The following is a 13890-nucleotide window of genomic DNA, read 5'->3' as shown; positions in this document are numbered from 1 at the left end:
TTTAAAAAAAAAAAAAAAAAAAGGAAATTTTTTTAGTATTGTTTAGCAAAACAATAAAACCCAAAATTTTTTTAACCATCAAAAGTGTCTGCAGTGGTGGGTTTGTTTGCCTGCAGCCTCGTGCCCGGCAATGAGCCGGAGCAGGGGCGCGTGCAGGCTCGAGCATACAGGACCCTCCTCTGTGGGTTGGACTGCCCTGGCCTTCGATTGACTGCCTTGCCTTGCTGTTCTGTTGGAAAGGCAAGCCCCCCGCAGCAGCCTGTGGGGAGGGGACTAGGCCTCCGGAGAACGGGGTGCAGGACTTGAACAATGTCCCCAGCGTAGGTACTGATGCAGGGCCAGGTGAAGCACAGAGCAGAGACTGCTTCCAGCCGTGCCTTTGGAGCTGCGGCATGGTGCCCCTTCTGCTGTGGGAAGGGATGGGGGTGGGGGGGTGACGGCTTGGCACTGCGTTGAATGGGCACATTTGTGCAGTCTTGGGCGGGTGACAGAGATGGGCTCTGCCTCTATGTGCCCAGCGGGTAGGAGGGGGTCACATCTCCTTGATCCCCAGCGGCCACAACTTTCTTAACGAACTAACTGTAGCGCAGATGAAAAAACCAGCCCTGGAGGAGAACAGCATCAGGCCGCAGACCACGTAGAGCATGTGGGGCCCGCTGCTATTGGGAAGCAGGTGCTGTGGGTTCTGAACGGAGACCTTCCCTGAGCTCACTCCAGGCCACTGGCCAGCCATGGCTCGGTGGGAGTTTTGCCAGAACCGATCAGGTTCAACCTAGAGGTGAAGGGCTCCAGGATCCTGTTACCGAACCAATTGATGGCGCTTGACCCCTTCTCCAGCAGGGAGAGGAGAGGGGAATTGTCCTGCAGAGACCTAGCAACGTGTCCCCCTGGCTGGCTAACTGTGCTTTGAGCCCTCGGGCTCCCCTGCAGCCGTGTGGATACTTCCCACCTCTCTGCCGGTCGCTCAAGAGCAGAGGCTGCTGGTGAGGGCGATGCTTGGAAAGCCATGGTGCTGTTCGGCCCAGAAGCTCGCTCAGATCCATCCCCTTTGGATCTAGGGAGAGAACTGCATCCGCCCCCCACTTGGCCCAGCCGCTACCCGGACTGGTCTTGGGGGGTGGTTTTCCATTGGTCCGGCTGTCTCCGAACAAAGGGGCCTGGGATTGTTCCTTCGTGTAGCCTGCATGGAAGGGGGCTGTTACTCTCAGAAGTACTCTGCCTTCATGTGCCCCGGGCAGAGTAGTACAGGGACTGTGCTGAGCTCACACCCAATGCTCCAGCCCTTTTGCTGTTGGTTAATGTTCTCCAGGTTACACACTGTCAATAAGACACCCTCCCCGCCCCCCCCCCCCCCCCCCCCCCGGATAATGCTGCACAGGGCAAGGGCACAGTGGCTGAAGCATCGGTGGGGTCCCGGACTCTCTTCCTGGCCCTGCCCCATAACAAGGCTGTCTCCCTTCTCTGGGCCCTGGTGGTGACCAGCCTCCCAGGGGGAAGCGGAGATCTGGAAAGCGCTGAGGATCTCGGGTGCAGGCTACCACATGAACGTGTGCTAGGGGCGCACAGTAGGGGAGGGTGATACCTTGTATTGGCCCAACTGCAGGTGAGAGAGAAGCTTTCGAGCAGCTCCTCAGATGTGGGAGATGTGGGACCCCCTCTCGTGTTCTTGGGGGTCCCACCTCCAGCGCTGGCTGCTTACGGAAGTCGACCCTGGGCCTACGTGGCAGTGCTTACGTTAACGTGCCATGGCGAGCAGGGCAGCGCGTTCTCCTGTGGGCTTAAACGCAGCTTTGCTGTCTCGGTTTTCTGTCCAGCAGGGTCACATGCCTGTTCTGGCTGCTGTGAGCAGTTACGACTTGGATGGGGGGAGTGGGACAAACTCCCCTACGGCCAAAGCACCTGACAAGCTTGTCTCTTGGCAAAGATCAGAGCTGCTTAAAAGGCTCCGCCCTGGTGGCTTGAAGCTGCGGGCTGAGGGGGAGACTTCACTCGTGCTCTGCGAGGCTCATGGCTGCCTTCTGCGGGGTTGGCACTGAAATCAAAATCATTCCTCATGGGGGGATTTCGCTCCTCCGAGCTGCTTAGAGAAATGTTGCTCTCCCTAGCTGTGCAGGGCTGGCCTCTGCTGGAATACAGGGGAATTATGCTTCCCACGCCAGAAAACTACTGTAACTGCAAGAAGGGTGTCTGAGATAAATGGTCTGTAGGAGTGATGTGTAACGGCGGGCTCCATTCGGGCCAGACCATTAACCGGTGGAACTCACTGCCACAAGATATCCTTGAAGCCAAGAGCTTGGTAGGATTCAGAAAAGGATTTAGATGGCTCAGGGCAGCCACAGTTGCATTAACATGGGCTGTAAACTGATGCTTCCAGGCTGATTGATGAGGGGGGTTCGGTAGAAACTTCTCTGGGATAGGCTAGCCCAGAATTTCCTGACCTGGGGTTTCTTGCCTCTTCCTCGGACTGGCTGGAGCCCCACGTTCTTGCGATTCCTACAGCACGTGCACTGTGGCCAAGCTTCGGAAAGAGACTGTTGAAGTGCAAGAGAAGTGTGTCTTCTGCTCCAGGATCTCCAAGCGCTCTGCAAGCAGCAGTGACCTCAGAGCCCTGTCCTAAGCTTGTCAGCCTCCTTCAATGCCAACTTGTATGGAGGCACTTGGGGAGGGGGGGGGGGTGCATGCTTGCGGGGGTGGCTGGCACATCTCAAGGAGCACAGAGCAATGCCCCCTCCCCTTGCATGCAGTGTGACGGGGGTTAGGGTTCTTGCTGCCTCTGGGAATTGTTGGCTGCTTGGCGGGAAGATTCTAATCATGCTGCACCAAGGATGTGACTTAGCAAATCGTGCCATCTACAAGGGCCTATATAAGAACGGCCAGACCGGGTCAGACCAAGGTCCATCTGGCCCAGTATCCTGTCTTCCGGCAGTGGCCAATGCCAGGTGCCCCAGAGGGAATGAACAGAACAGGTAAGCAGCAAATGATCCATCCCCTGTCGCTCATTCCTATCTATTTGGGCCTAGACACTCCCTTTGCTTGGTGGTCCAGGCAGTGTCCTGGATCTGTGTCCCATGTGGGCCAGCCCCTGCTCTGATCCGATACCTGGGGCTCCGGTACGTCTCCTCTTGCGTCTTGCACGTTCTAGGCCAGCCCTGGAGCATTGGCCTCCCTGGGCCTTTCCATGGGTGTCACGTTGGCTCGGGTGCTCTTCCCCAGGAGCAACTGGTGGGGAGAGTGCAGCAGATCTCGGGCCCCCAGCCAGGCGGGCCAGCGCTTAGCAAAAGACACGCGTGGCCTCGTTTGTGAAGGGCCTGGGAGCGGTCGGTTCGTGCCCAGCGAGTCCCACTCCTCTTGCTGGACCTCTGGGGCTACAGCTGCCCGTAGCGCTCTGGTGGGCCAGGTGCAGCGTTTGAGTGTAGATGCTCACCATCGCGACGGGAGTTAATCCACCTTCCCGGGGTTCGGTGGGCGTCACTACCTGGCTCACGGGGGTGGGTTTTGCACACACCCCTCAGCGATGGAGCGGGGGCCACTTTACTTTTCGGTGCAGACCTGCCCTAGAGCGCCTGAGCACACCGCCTTCGGCATGTTGCACGGTCTGAGAGCGCCACCTGCTGGGGTTGTGTTGGCATCGTTGCTTGGCAAAAGCTGTGGGATGCGGGAAGGGGTTGGGGCGTCATTTGCTGTTAGATGGTCTGCTCCTTGTGGCAGAGTCGGCTGAGTGTGTCTCTGCCACAGGCCTTAAAGTGGGCGGGAGCGCTGGCTGTGGGGGGAGCTCCCAGCTACTGCAGTCCCAGCCTCTCCCAGCAGGGGGCGCTGTAGGGAGCAGGGCAGGAGAAGTGGTTGGGGGGGGGGGGGGATCTCCCAGCTACCCCAGTCCCAGCCTCTCCCAACAGGAGGCGCCGTAGGGGTGTGTGCAGTCCTAGCTTCTCTCCAAGAGGAGTTGGGGGTAGATTAGCTACAGCCAGGGCCGACGAGAGTGGGAGGAAGCCGGTACAAATTACTGGGCCCCAGCGGTCCGGAAGGGGGCCCGGGGCCTGGCTTTGTAAGCCCTGTTTAGCCGGTCCGCTCTTGCTGGGGGGCCCGAAAAAATTTTTTCACCGGGGCCCAAACCCGCTCTCGGCGGCCCTGGCTACAGCTGTCCGAGCTGTCTGAAGGGAGGGGGGTGGCGGCTGTGTGGAGGGAGCTGGGATACCAGTGGCCATCCCTCCCCCAGGTGTGTGGGCAGCAGATGGAACATACCCTCCCGTCCCACCGTGTCAGGTATCCGGCCAGGCCGGGAGCGCTGGGTTTGTATGTGTTTATTGGACACTAGCCTTGATTAGCTGCTGCGGGTGGGGACGGCCGTTGAATTATGGATGAGACGTGAGGGTGATGAATTTTGCATGGCTGGCTCAGGCGCTTGGGTGCTGAGGGAGTGAAACGGGAGACTCCGCGCTACCAGGCCCTGGGGCTTTGCTGGGGATCCTGGCTGGAGAGCTGAAATCTCGCTGCAGGGGGAGAAAGAGAAGTGGGTTTGGGGGTGGGGGGGTGGGGAGAAGACAGACCTATGCTAAGCTAGGGAAAGAGTCCAGGACCATGCAAAAGAGCAGCTTGATTGTCCCTGTGTGTCTTGCCCAAAACGTCTTCGTGCAGACCTGGAGCGCTCTGCTTGCCACTGAAAGGCGGCTAGCTCTGGGGTGGAGTGCAGCAGGTGTTTCACAGCACGCAGCAATGTACTGCAGGCATTTAGGACAAGGGGCAAAGAAGGATCCAACTGCCAGGACAAAGGGGGAGATTGAGGGAGGTGGGGATGTAAAGATAACCCCCGGGCACCCGGCAGGCCCTGTCACTTGTTCTGAGCAGGGGTGCTGGGTCCCAGTGATGCTGTCTCCAATCCTGCGCCTGACTTTGGGCTGACCCCCAGGCGCTCTCCCGCCCTAGGGGTCGGGTTGCTCAGTGGCGTTCTCCTCATTCAACAGCTGGGCTGGGACGCCGTTCCCCAGAGACGCAGAGGCCACCATTGTCTAAAAGCAGCTCCTGCCTTTTGGCTGTCCGGGGTGGGGGGTGTCTGGGTGCCTGACGAAGTGCCAGGTGAAGCCAGCAGGAGCCTGGGTGCCTGGAGCTTTGCACCCAACAATGGAAGCTCCTAAAACCTGGGGCGGCTTTTGATACTGTCGGTGCCTTGTCCCAGCTTGCACGGCAAGTGGGTGGCAGGGCGGCAGGCCCCCTGACTCCCCGTCCACTGCTCCACGGGCCAGCCCCATAGTCCCTTCCCAGAGCCAGGAACAGAATCCAGGCCCCCTGCGGCGTGCTTCTCTAACCACTAGCTCATGCTCCCTCTAGGGTAAGAAGGGCAGACCCTGGGGGCTCCTATAGGCATGGAGCCAGGGCCCCTCTTGGGGGTGGGGGGTAGAGGGGACTTTGGGGAGGGGCCGAGCCAGCCCCCCAATTGAAGAGGCCAGAGGAGAGTGGCAGGATGAACCCCCCCCGTCTTTCCAGCCTGCCTCCTCCCTCTGGGCATAGGCCAGCGGTGCCCCCTACGCACACCCATCTGGCTGCTGATATCCTGGGCTCTCCCGCCGTGGCGGCTCCCGCGGGGTATCACGATGCGCTAGGGGCAGGGTGAGGATGCGGGCGGGGTGGCACCGAGCCAGGCAGTGTCAGTAATCCCGAGCCCAGATTAGATTCCGCTCGCTCCTGGGAAAGCAATCCCCTCCTGCCAGCCCCGGCAGCTGTCAGCCAGCGCTCTGCCTGCCCAAGGGACCAGGACGCGGGGGGCTGGGCCCCAGGCTGCGGTCGAGTCGGGCCTGACTTCCAAGGTACGTCCAGGTCCCTGGCCGTCGGGGCGGCTGGGGGCGAGCGTCTCTGGCATTTGCTGCCTTTTGAGTCAGCCAGCTGCTCTCGCTCGGCCAGCTGCTCACCCCTTCGCTCTGGCTGCCCTGGCCAGGCCACAGCGATTACACAGCCCACCCGGGAAGGGTCAGCTTCCCTTGGCTTCTCCGGACGTGATCGGGAATGGTGGAGAGGGGTGTGTGTGTGTGTGTGTCCCCTTCCCCGCCTCCCCGGGGCTGCCTGGACAGACAGATCTTTGCTTCCTCTAGGGAGGGGCTGCCCCTCACTGTGAACCCCCAAAGGCCATGCTGGGGGTACAGCTGGGTTAGAAGTGTGGATCTCAATGCCCCACCTTCTTGGGCTCATGCTCATGCTTAGCAGGTGAACGCCATGGAGCAGGGATCCGTGTGATAGGATCAGCCGGGACTGCGGGGGGTGGGGGGCTGGGGCACCTCTGAGCGACGCAGGGGGAGTGTGCTTCCAAGGGGGGCCGGGCTAGAATTGAGGTTGCTCTGGACCCTCGGGCAGGTGGTTTTGAGTCGAGCTGGCGAATAAGGAATTTTTCAGTTGCTGGCAGCACTGAAAAATGGAGGGGGGGGGGGACGGAAAACACTGATTTAAAAAAAAAAAAAATTCCAGCCAATCAAAAAGTCAGAAAAATGTTGTTTGGTTCGCCCCCCAGTGAGCCGTCTCATGGGGGTGTTTGTAATCTAAGCCAAGGGAAGGAAGCGCTAGATTCACACCCGCCACCTTCCTTAGGACCAGGCTGGGGAGGGGTTGATATTTTTATTTTATTTTTTTAAACCAGGAAATGTGGATAAATGTCCGTTTCGCTGGGCGCACACAAGCCGGCGGAAATCTATTTCTATGGCTAAGAATCAAAACGCCCAGAGAGGCAGAGTGAGAGAAATGCCTTAGAGTTTGCTTTTCCGGCTATTCCCCTGGTCTATTGCCGTGTGCTACTGCCAGTTTGTGTTTGAAGGGTTACAAAGCTGGAATCTCAAGGTCTGTTGTCATTACATAAGGACTGTCTGACCGCCCCTCCCTGCCTCCATTATTCCTGGCAACTGTAAATCAAAATAGCGATGGGGTGCGATTCTCTAGCCCAGTGGCCTCCCTCTCAGACATGGGTGTTCTCTGAGTTCCAGCCCCAGCTCCACCTTGGGGATTCAAACCTGGGTCTCCTGTGCCCTGAGTGAGTGCCCCAGCTGCTGGGCTAAGGATTAAAATGGGGGCGGTGTAGGGTGACCAGATGTCCCGATTTTTATAGGGACAGTGCCGATTTTTGGGTCTTTTTCTTATATAGGCTCCTATTACCCCCGACCCCCTGTCCTGATTTTTCACGTTTGCTGTCTGGTCACGCTAGGGTGGTGGCACCACCCCAGCTCCTGTCTGGAGAATCTAGGAAACGTTTCGTTTTGATGACGTCGAAACGAACCCTTTGGACCTGTCTGGAAACATCCATTTTCGTTTTGGCTGAAACCGTTCCACCTTGCCCCAAATTCGTGAAATGTTTCAGTCGCCCTGAATCTGCCTTTTTCGGCAGAAGTCTTGGCCCAAAATTTTTGCCCCGGCTCTAGTTATGATACGGGCTATAGCTACAGGACCATGTGGTCACTTTTTCCCCCACTGGACCATTCAGTGCACAGGGTGGACGGTTGCAAGGGGAACCTTAATGCTGCTTTTGCCAAACGGTCTGAGTGCTTGACTTTGCGACCTGAATGACATTCCCATAATGTAGATTTTTTTTTTTTTTTTTTTGGTATGTAATTTCCTCGTTTTTTAAGAAGGAAAAACCAAAGTGTGGGCCTCTGTAATGCACATTCTCCAGCACTGGCTGCAGGATTTGAATCCAGGACCACAGAACTCTGCCGCTTGAGGTAAGGATTAATTACGCTAGCTGGCCGCAGGAGTAGACGGAAGGTGGCAGGGGAGGGTTATTCCGTGTGGCTAGAGGGATGGGAGCAGGGCTAGTTTTTTGTTCCCTCCCCACAAGCCCCTAGGCAGGCTGTGCAGATGCAGGGCTTTGGGCACCCTCCTTGCTGCCTCTGGGTGCCAGGGGAGAGCTAGCCACCTCCATCCCCATGAAACACGTCTGTGGCTCTGCCCGGAGCATGCCTCTCTAGCCTTGCAGACCTGGAACCCAGGGGTCTAGAACCCAGCCCGGAGTAGGGCCTGGTCCCGTCCCCAGCCTGCACGGCACTCAGGGACTAGGACTCCAGCCCCCTGCCTACGGGGGACCAGTCCGTCTTCCTCCAGTCTCTGGGATGAGTGTCCCAAACAGGGTAACGCTTTGAACCGGCAGCTGGCTGGCTGGGTGTAATTGCTGCCGATCTGCTGTTGCTGCGGGTTGCCTAAAAGCAGGAGGGCTGGGGCTGCCCTAGGGCAACTGGCCTGGCTGTGAGACCTCCTGGTGGGCAGGGGCCAGGGGGCAGTGCTGACCTATGGGGAGAGGAGCCGTGGGGAGAGCACCTGTCAAGAGGAGGACACAGGCCGGATGGGAAGTTGGTTGTGAGCCGGAGCTGGGGTGGGAAGTGCCCCCACCAGTGCAGATCAGATTTCCACCCCCAGATCCTGGCATGCTCATCCCCTGCCCCGCTAGGGTGACCAGATGTCCCATTTTTATAGGGACAGTCACATTTTTGGGGACTTTTTCTTATATAGGTGCCTATTACCCCCCACCCCCGTCCCGTTATTTCACAGTTGCTATCTGGTCACCCTGTGCCCCCGCTGCTGCCAGCACACAGGGGCATTTCCCCAGGGCAGCAGCTGATGCCACCAGCCCTAAACTGCCCCCATTGCAAGCCCCAGTGTAGGGGGCATGCCGGGGGGGGTGGGGGCAGGAGGGAGCACTCCACAGCGTACGCTGCTACCGAGATTTCAGGCTGGGGCATGCTGGGGAGCAGTCTGATTTACACCGGGATCTGCTTCACCCCTGAATTCAGCCAGGGCACAGGTGGCCTTCACGCTCCTGCCACGGCCCCGCACCTGCCACTGTCCCGAGACAGGAGCATGTCTGTCTGTCTGTCTCTCTGCTGGCTGGAACGGGCAGCCCTGGGGGCAGTTTGGGTAACCCCTTAACGGCTGCTCTCACCCCTCCTCTGCCCAGCGGATCTAGCGCAAGGCAAAAGCTGCGGCCCCGCTGGCGAAGCGAGGGGCTGGCCGGCAGGGCTGGAAAGAAGAGCCCGGGAGGTCCTCCCCCAGCCCGAGCACCTATCCAAGCCGTTCCCTCCCCGCTGGATCGTTCAGGTGCCGTCTCCTGCTTTGTCCTGGAAGGAGAGAGGCCAAGAAAGCTCTGGACTCGTCACTCAACAAAGGACTCTTTGTTACAGCCTCCTCCAAGGAAACCTGACCTCCCTCCCCGTCCGTGGGGCGGAAAGCGATCCGGACGGGGCCACTGGCTCGGCTGGGCCCTCTCTCCTTCCGTCGGCACCGGGGCTCTGCTCTATGTGGGCCAGTCTGCTCCGCAGCCTGCCTCCATGATGCCGCCCTTCTTCCTGGCTCTCCTGCTTTGGGTGCAGGCGGCAGGAGCCGCCAAGGCCTGTCCTCACCTGTGCGTCTGCTACGAATCCTCGGATTTCGTGGACTGCCGTGGCCGGCACCTGGCCCACGTCCCCCGCAGCATCCCGCACAGCACGTGGCTCCTGGATCTGAGGCACAACAACCTGACCAGCCTGGAGGCGGGCTCCTTCGACGCCCTGTGGTCTATGAAGATCTTGCTCCTGGCCCACAACTCCGTCGGCCAGCTCTGGCCCAAGGCCTTCGCGTGCCTGGGCTTCCTGGAGAAGATAGACCTCAGCCACAACCTCCTGGCCCAGCTGCCTCCTGACTTCTCCGATGAACTGGCCTCCCTGAAGGAGCTCAAGGCGGCCTACAACCGGCTGTCGGCCGTGGGCTCTGAGAGCCTGCAGCACCTGGAGAGCCTGGAGAAGTTGGACCTGAGCTACAACCAAGTGGCTTCCATTGAGAAGGGGGCCTTTCGGGGCCTGTCCAGGCTTCGCTACCTCTACCTCCAGTCCAACCGTCTGGGGATTGTCCACAACGGCTTCTTCTCCATGCTCCAGAACCTGGAAGTCCTCTTCCTTGGCACCAACAACATCAGCGCCATCGAGCTGGAGGCCTTCACCTCCCTGCACAACGTGAACCTCCTGGCTTTGACCGGCAACCAGCTCATCCACCTCAAATTCAAGACCTTCCTGAACATCCAGACGCCTAGCACCCACCTCCAGCTCGCCGGCAACCCCTGGGCCTGCGACTGTGACCTCCAGCGGGTCTTCAGCAAGATCCTGAGCGTCCGCCACCTCCACGTGGAAGACTACGCCAATATCACCTGTGCCAGTCCCTGGCAGCTGGCCGGCTTGCCTCTGGTTTCTGTGGATGCCCAGCTGTGTGTGGCCGAAACGGCCACCGTCCTGGTGATCACGGTCACCGTCCTGGTGACCGTCATTGCCGCCATCGTCATGGCGGAGAGGAACAGGAAGAAGAGCCAGGAGAAGAACTGGAACGAGTCGGACGGCCCTTTCGACCCGCAGGAGAAGTGAGGTGAGGGGTGGGAAAGCTGGCGCCTGGTGCGTGAGAAGCAGACGCTTCCTTTCCCTCTGCTTTTGAGCTCTCCTGGATCCGCGCTGACTGGCCCTATTCCTAGCTTCTCGGGACCCAAGCCCGGATGCCTGGTGTGGGGACCAGAGCCGCCCTGCCCAGAGACGTGGCTGCTGCACTGACCCCAGGGGGCTCCCGCTCGGTCCCATCTTGGGCCAGGTCCCCCCTTCCTTTCACCTGCTCATCGCCACCAGGTTCTGTGAGCCAACGCCTGCCCTGCCACGCCCCTGCACCCACCTCCCCGGCCTTCAAACCCTCCCTCGGGCACCCCGCCCCACACACACGCTGGCCTTTAACAGCTGCCCTCAGTGACGCCTCTCCTGCCCCCTGCTGGCCTGTGGGGTGATTGCACAGACGTAGCCAACTGGAATGTGGTGAAGAGGGGGAGGGAGGGAATCTCAACCCTCCCCCCGCTGACGGGAGGGAAAAGGGAACAGTGCTCTGGTTTTGCCCCTCAACTCAGCAGTTCTGGCTCCGTGAGCCCTCGCGGCCCTCCCCTACGAGGCGGGGATTACCCCTGCCTTACAGCTGGGGAAACTGAGGCACAGTGCTTCAGTCAAGGTCAGTGCAGCGAGCTGGGAATGGAACGCGGGGGTCCTGACGCTTGATCCCGCTGTTCTCAGCCCCTCCTCTGCTCTGAGCTGGCCTGTTGGAGTTTGGGGGCAGTGTTGCCTTGTGGGAAGAGCTGGTTTAGGGGCAGCTGGGGCTTCCCTTAGCTGCTCCCTCCAGAGGCCAGTGCAGTGGCTGGGGAGCAGAGCTGGTTGTCTGCTCCGTGAGTGAAACCGCTTGGGCTGGTGGGGGGCCCCTGACTCAGTGGCCGGGAGGAACCATAAGATTCCACCCATCTGCTCCACATCGATCCAGAGGCCAGGGCTGCCTGGGGGAAGCTTGCTTAGGAAGCTGCTGTCCGGAGCCTCTGCCGAGCCCTCAGCCCTCCTCCCACCTGGCCCAGCGGTGCTACGAGCCACGCTCTCAAACACAAGGCCCTCGCTGTGCATTCACCCCCTCAGCCAGTCCCGGACCCAGCCGCGCAGCTCCGAAAAAGGCCGCAGCTCTGGATTAACCAGCCGGAGGGCGAGCGCCTGGAGAGCGGGGCTGCGTCCAGCCCCGCCAGGAGGCCCGAGCGCCTCCTGGAGGGAGAAGGAGAGTGGGGATTAGGTCACGTTTGGTGTCACAGATGGGCCAGGCAGCTCTCCTGGGGGGGCAGGTCCTTTGGCCACGGGATTTTACAATTTGTGGGGCATGAATGATTTGGCAGGGAATGTGGGAGCAGCAGGACAGGATGGGGAGGCAGGCTGGAGGAGGGATTGTGAGACCTGAGAATGTTCAGTGGTTTATCCCAGCTAAGGGCCCGATCCTGCGAGGTGCTGCCTGCCTGGGGCTCCCCCCAATGAGGGGGCCTCTGCATCTTACAGGATCAGGCCCTGAATCGCCTTCCCGTCAGGCCCCTACTAAACACAGCCAGAGAGCAGTGCTGTGTTTTGAGCCGGTCCAAAAGCTCATGTCTGCCAGCAGCTATTCGAGCTTTGGCAGGGGCAAATCCCCTGTGAAGTCATCTACTGGGAAACCTTTGTGTCGAGGGTTTCCTGGCTGCTAAGATAATTAACGCTGCTCTTCCCGATGGCAGCCTTGTACGGCCGCCAGGCTGCAGAATCCTGTCGTGGAAAAGAAATAAAATCTGGTTTTCCTGGGTGCGTGTGCGTTATTTACTGTGTGTAGCGCACTAGGCCAAGGCGCCCCCACCGCTGGAGCAGGGCCCCCTCGTTCTGTGTGTACAGCACCGAGCACGGAGAGACAGCCCCTGCCCCAGGGAGCTTCCAGGCTCAGGGACGTTGGTTGGCAGCGTTTTCCACTGGTCTCTCCAAACTCTCTTGCCTCTTGGTCCCCCACCAGGGTAGGAACAGAAAGGTAGCACGACTCAGCATGCAGGGTGGTGAACTGAGACCTGCGTTCTGTTCCCTGCTCTGCTACTGACGTATTGGGTCACTTTCCCTCTCTTGCCCAGTTTCCCTATCTGTAAAATGGGGGTAATGGCCCTGGCTTCCTTTCTGAAAGGCTGTGAGACCTATTTTTGGAAAGGTCTAGGTATTGTTATCTGAGCATCTCTTAAGTGGTTTTGGATTTATCTCCACCGTGGCCAGGTGAAATCTTATCCCCATTTTACAGCCAGGAAACTGAAGGCAAGGGCCACATTTTCCAACGCACTCAACAGGATGGGTGTTGGACACACACGTCCCCATGCCTCTGTGCTTCTAAAAACCTGACCACAGTTATGGGTGGTGACCTCTTGAAAGCCTGAGCAAGGTCATACAGGAAATTTGTGACCCAGCTGGGCTGTGAACCCAGATTTTCCAGCCCAGTGCCATCTCCACAAGCCCAGCCTTCCTCTAGCACAGTCGTGGGCAAACTACGGCCCGCGGGACCATCCGGCCCGGCCGGGGAGCCTAGTCCCAGGCCCCTCCCCTGCTGTCCCCCCTCCCCCACAGCCACCCCGCTGCATGGGCCGCCCTCTGGTCCGCTGCTCCCCCTGGGCAGCATGGGGAGCACAGCTGGCTCTGGCTGGGGGTCGCGGCTGCAAGCTCCTGGTAAGGGGGTGGGGAGCGGGGGGTTGGGTAAGGGAGCAGGGGGTCCTGGGGGGCAGTCAAGGTGGAGGTTCTGGGGGGCAGTCAAGGGATGGGGAACAGGGAGGGTTGGGAATGGGAGTCCCAGGGGGGCCTGTCAGGGGGCGGGGATGTGGATGGGGTTGGGAGGGCAGACAGGGAGCAGGGGGGGTTGGATAAGGGGGTGGGATCCCAGGGGGAAGTTATGGGCGGGGGCAGAGGAGCAGAGGGCTGTTGGATAGGGGGTGGGAGTCCCAGGGGGGCTGTCAGGAGTCGGGGGTGTGGATAGGGGTCAGGGCAGTCAGGGGACAGGGAGCAGGGGGGTTGGATGGGGGCGGGGGTCCCAGGAGGGGGCGGTCAGGGGACAAGGAACGGGGGGGGTCGGGGGCTCTGAGGGGGAGGGGGTGGGGACCAGGCTGTTTGGGGAGGCACAGCCCTCCCTACCCGGCCCTCCATACAGTTGTGCAACCCCAGTGTGGCCCTTGGGCCAAAAAGTTTTCCCGCCCCTGCTCTAGCCAGTCCCTCTCCAGTTCGCTCCTTGTTGGGACACCCTTGTCTTTGTGGAGTACAGTCTGAATGCCCTGCACAGGGCACACACACCCCCTAATGGCAACGGGAACTGAGAACTGGTGAAACACCCAGAATGAGTTCAAGTACAAGTCAAAGCTAGGCAACCCTAATTCTCCTAACCTATCTGCCCTTTGAAAATGTCCTGGCTGGAGCTTGGGCCGTAAGAACAGGCTCCGTATGGAGCCCATGGGGGACTCCACTTGTTAGCAGCGAGAGTATTGAACTCAGCAGAACTACTCCTGCGTGTAAAGTTACACGCCTGCGTAACGCGCGCTTGCGGCTCAGGCAGCAAGGTAAGTAGCTGGGTTTT

General features: G+C 59.7%; 1 protein-coding gene across 1 annotated transcript; it reads left to right on the top strand.

Annotated features, from left to right (window-relative positions):
- Positions 1–9293: 9293 nt before the first annotated feature.
- Positions 9294–10352, top strand: LOC135894688 (slit homolog 2 protein-like). Its single transcript, XM_065422825.1, has one exon. It carries the CDS (start codon positions 9294–9296, stop codon positions 10350–10352), a length of 1059 nt encoding a protein of 352 aa, XP_065278897.1.
- Positions 10353–13890: the final 3538 nt, after the last annotated feature.

The sequence above is a fragment of the Emys orbicularis genome, chromosome 25, assembly GCF_028017835.1.
Source record: "Emys orbicularis isolate rEmyOrb1 chromosome 25, rEmyOrb1.hap1, whole genome shotgun sequence".
NCBI classification, from domain to species: Eukaryota; Metazoa; Chordata; order Testudines; family Emydidae; genus Emys; species Emys orbicularis.
This window is presented reverse-complemented; position numbering and strand designations above follow the sequence as displayed.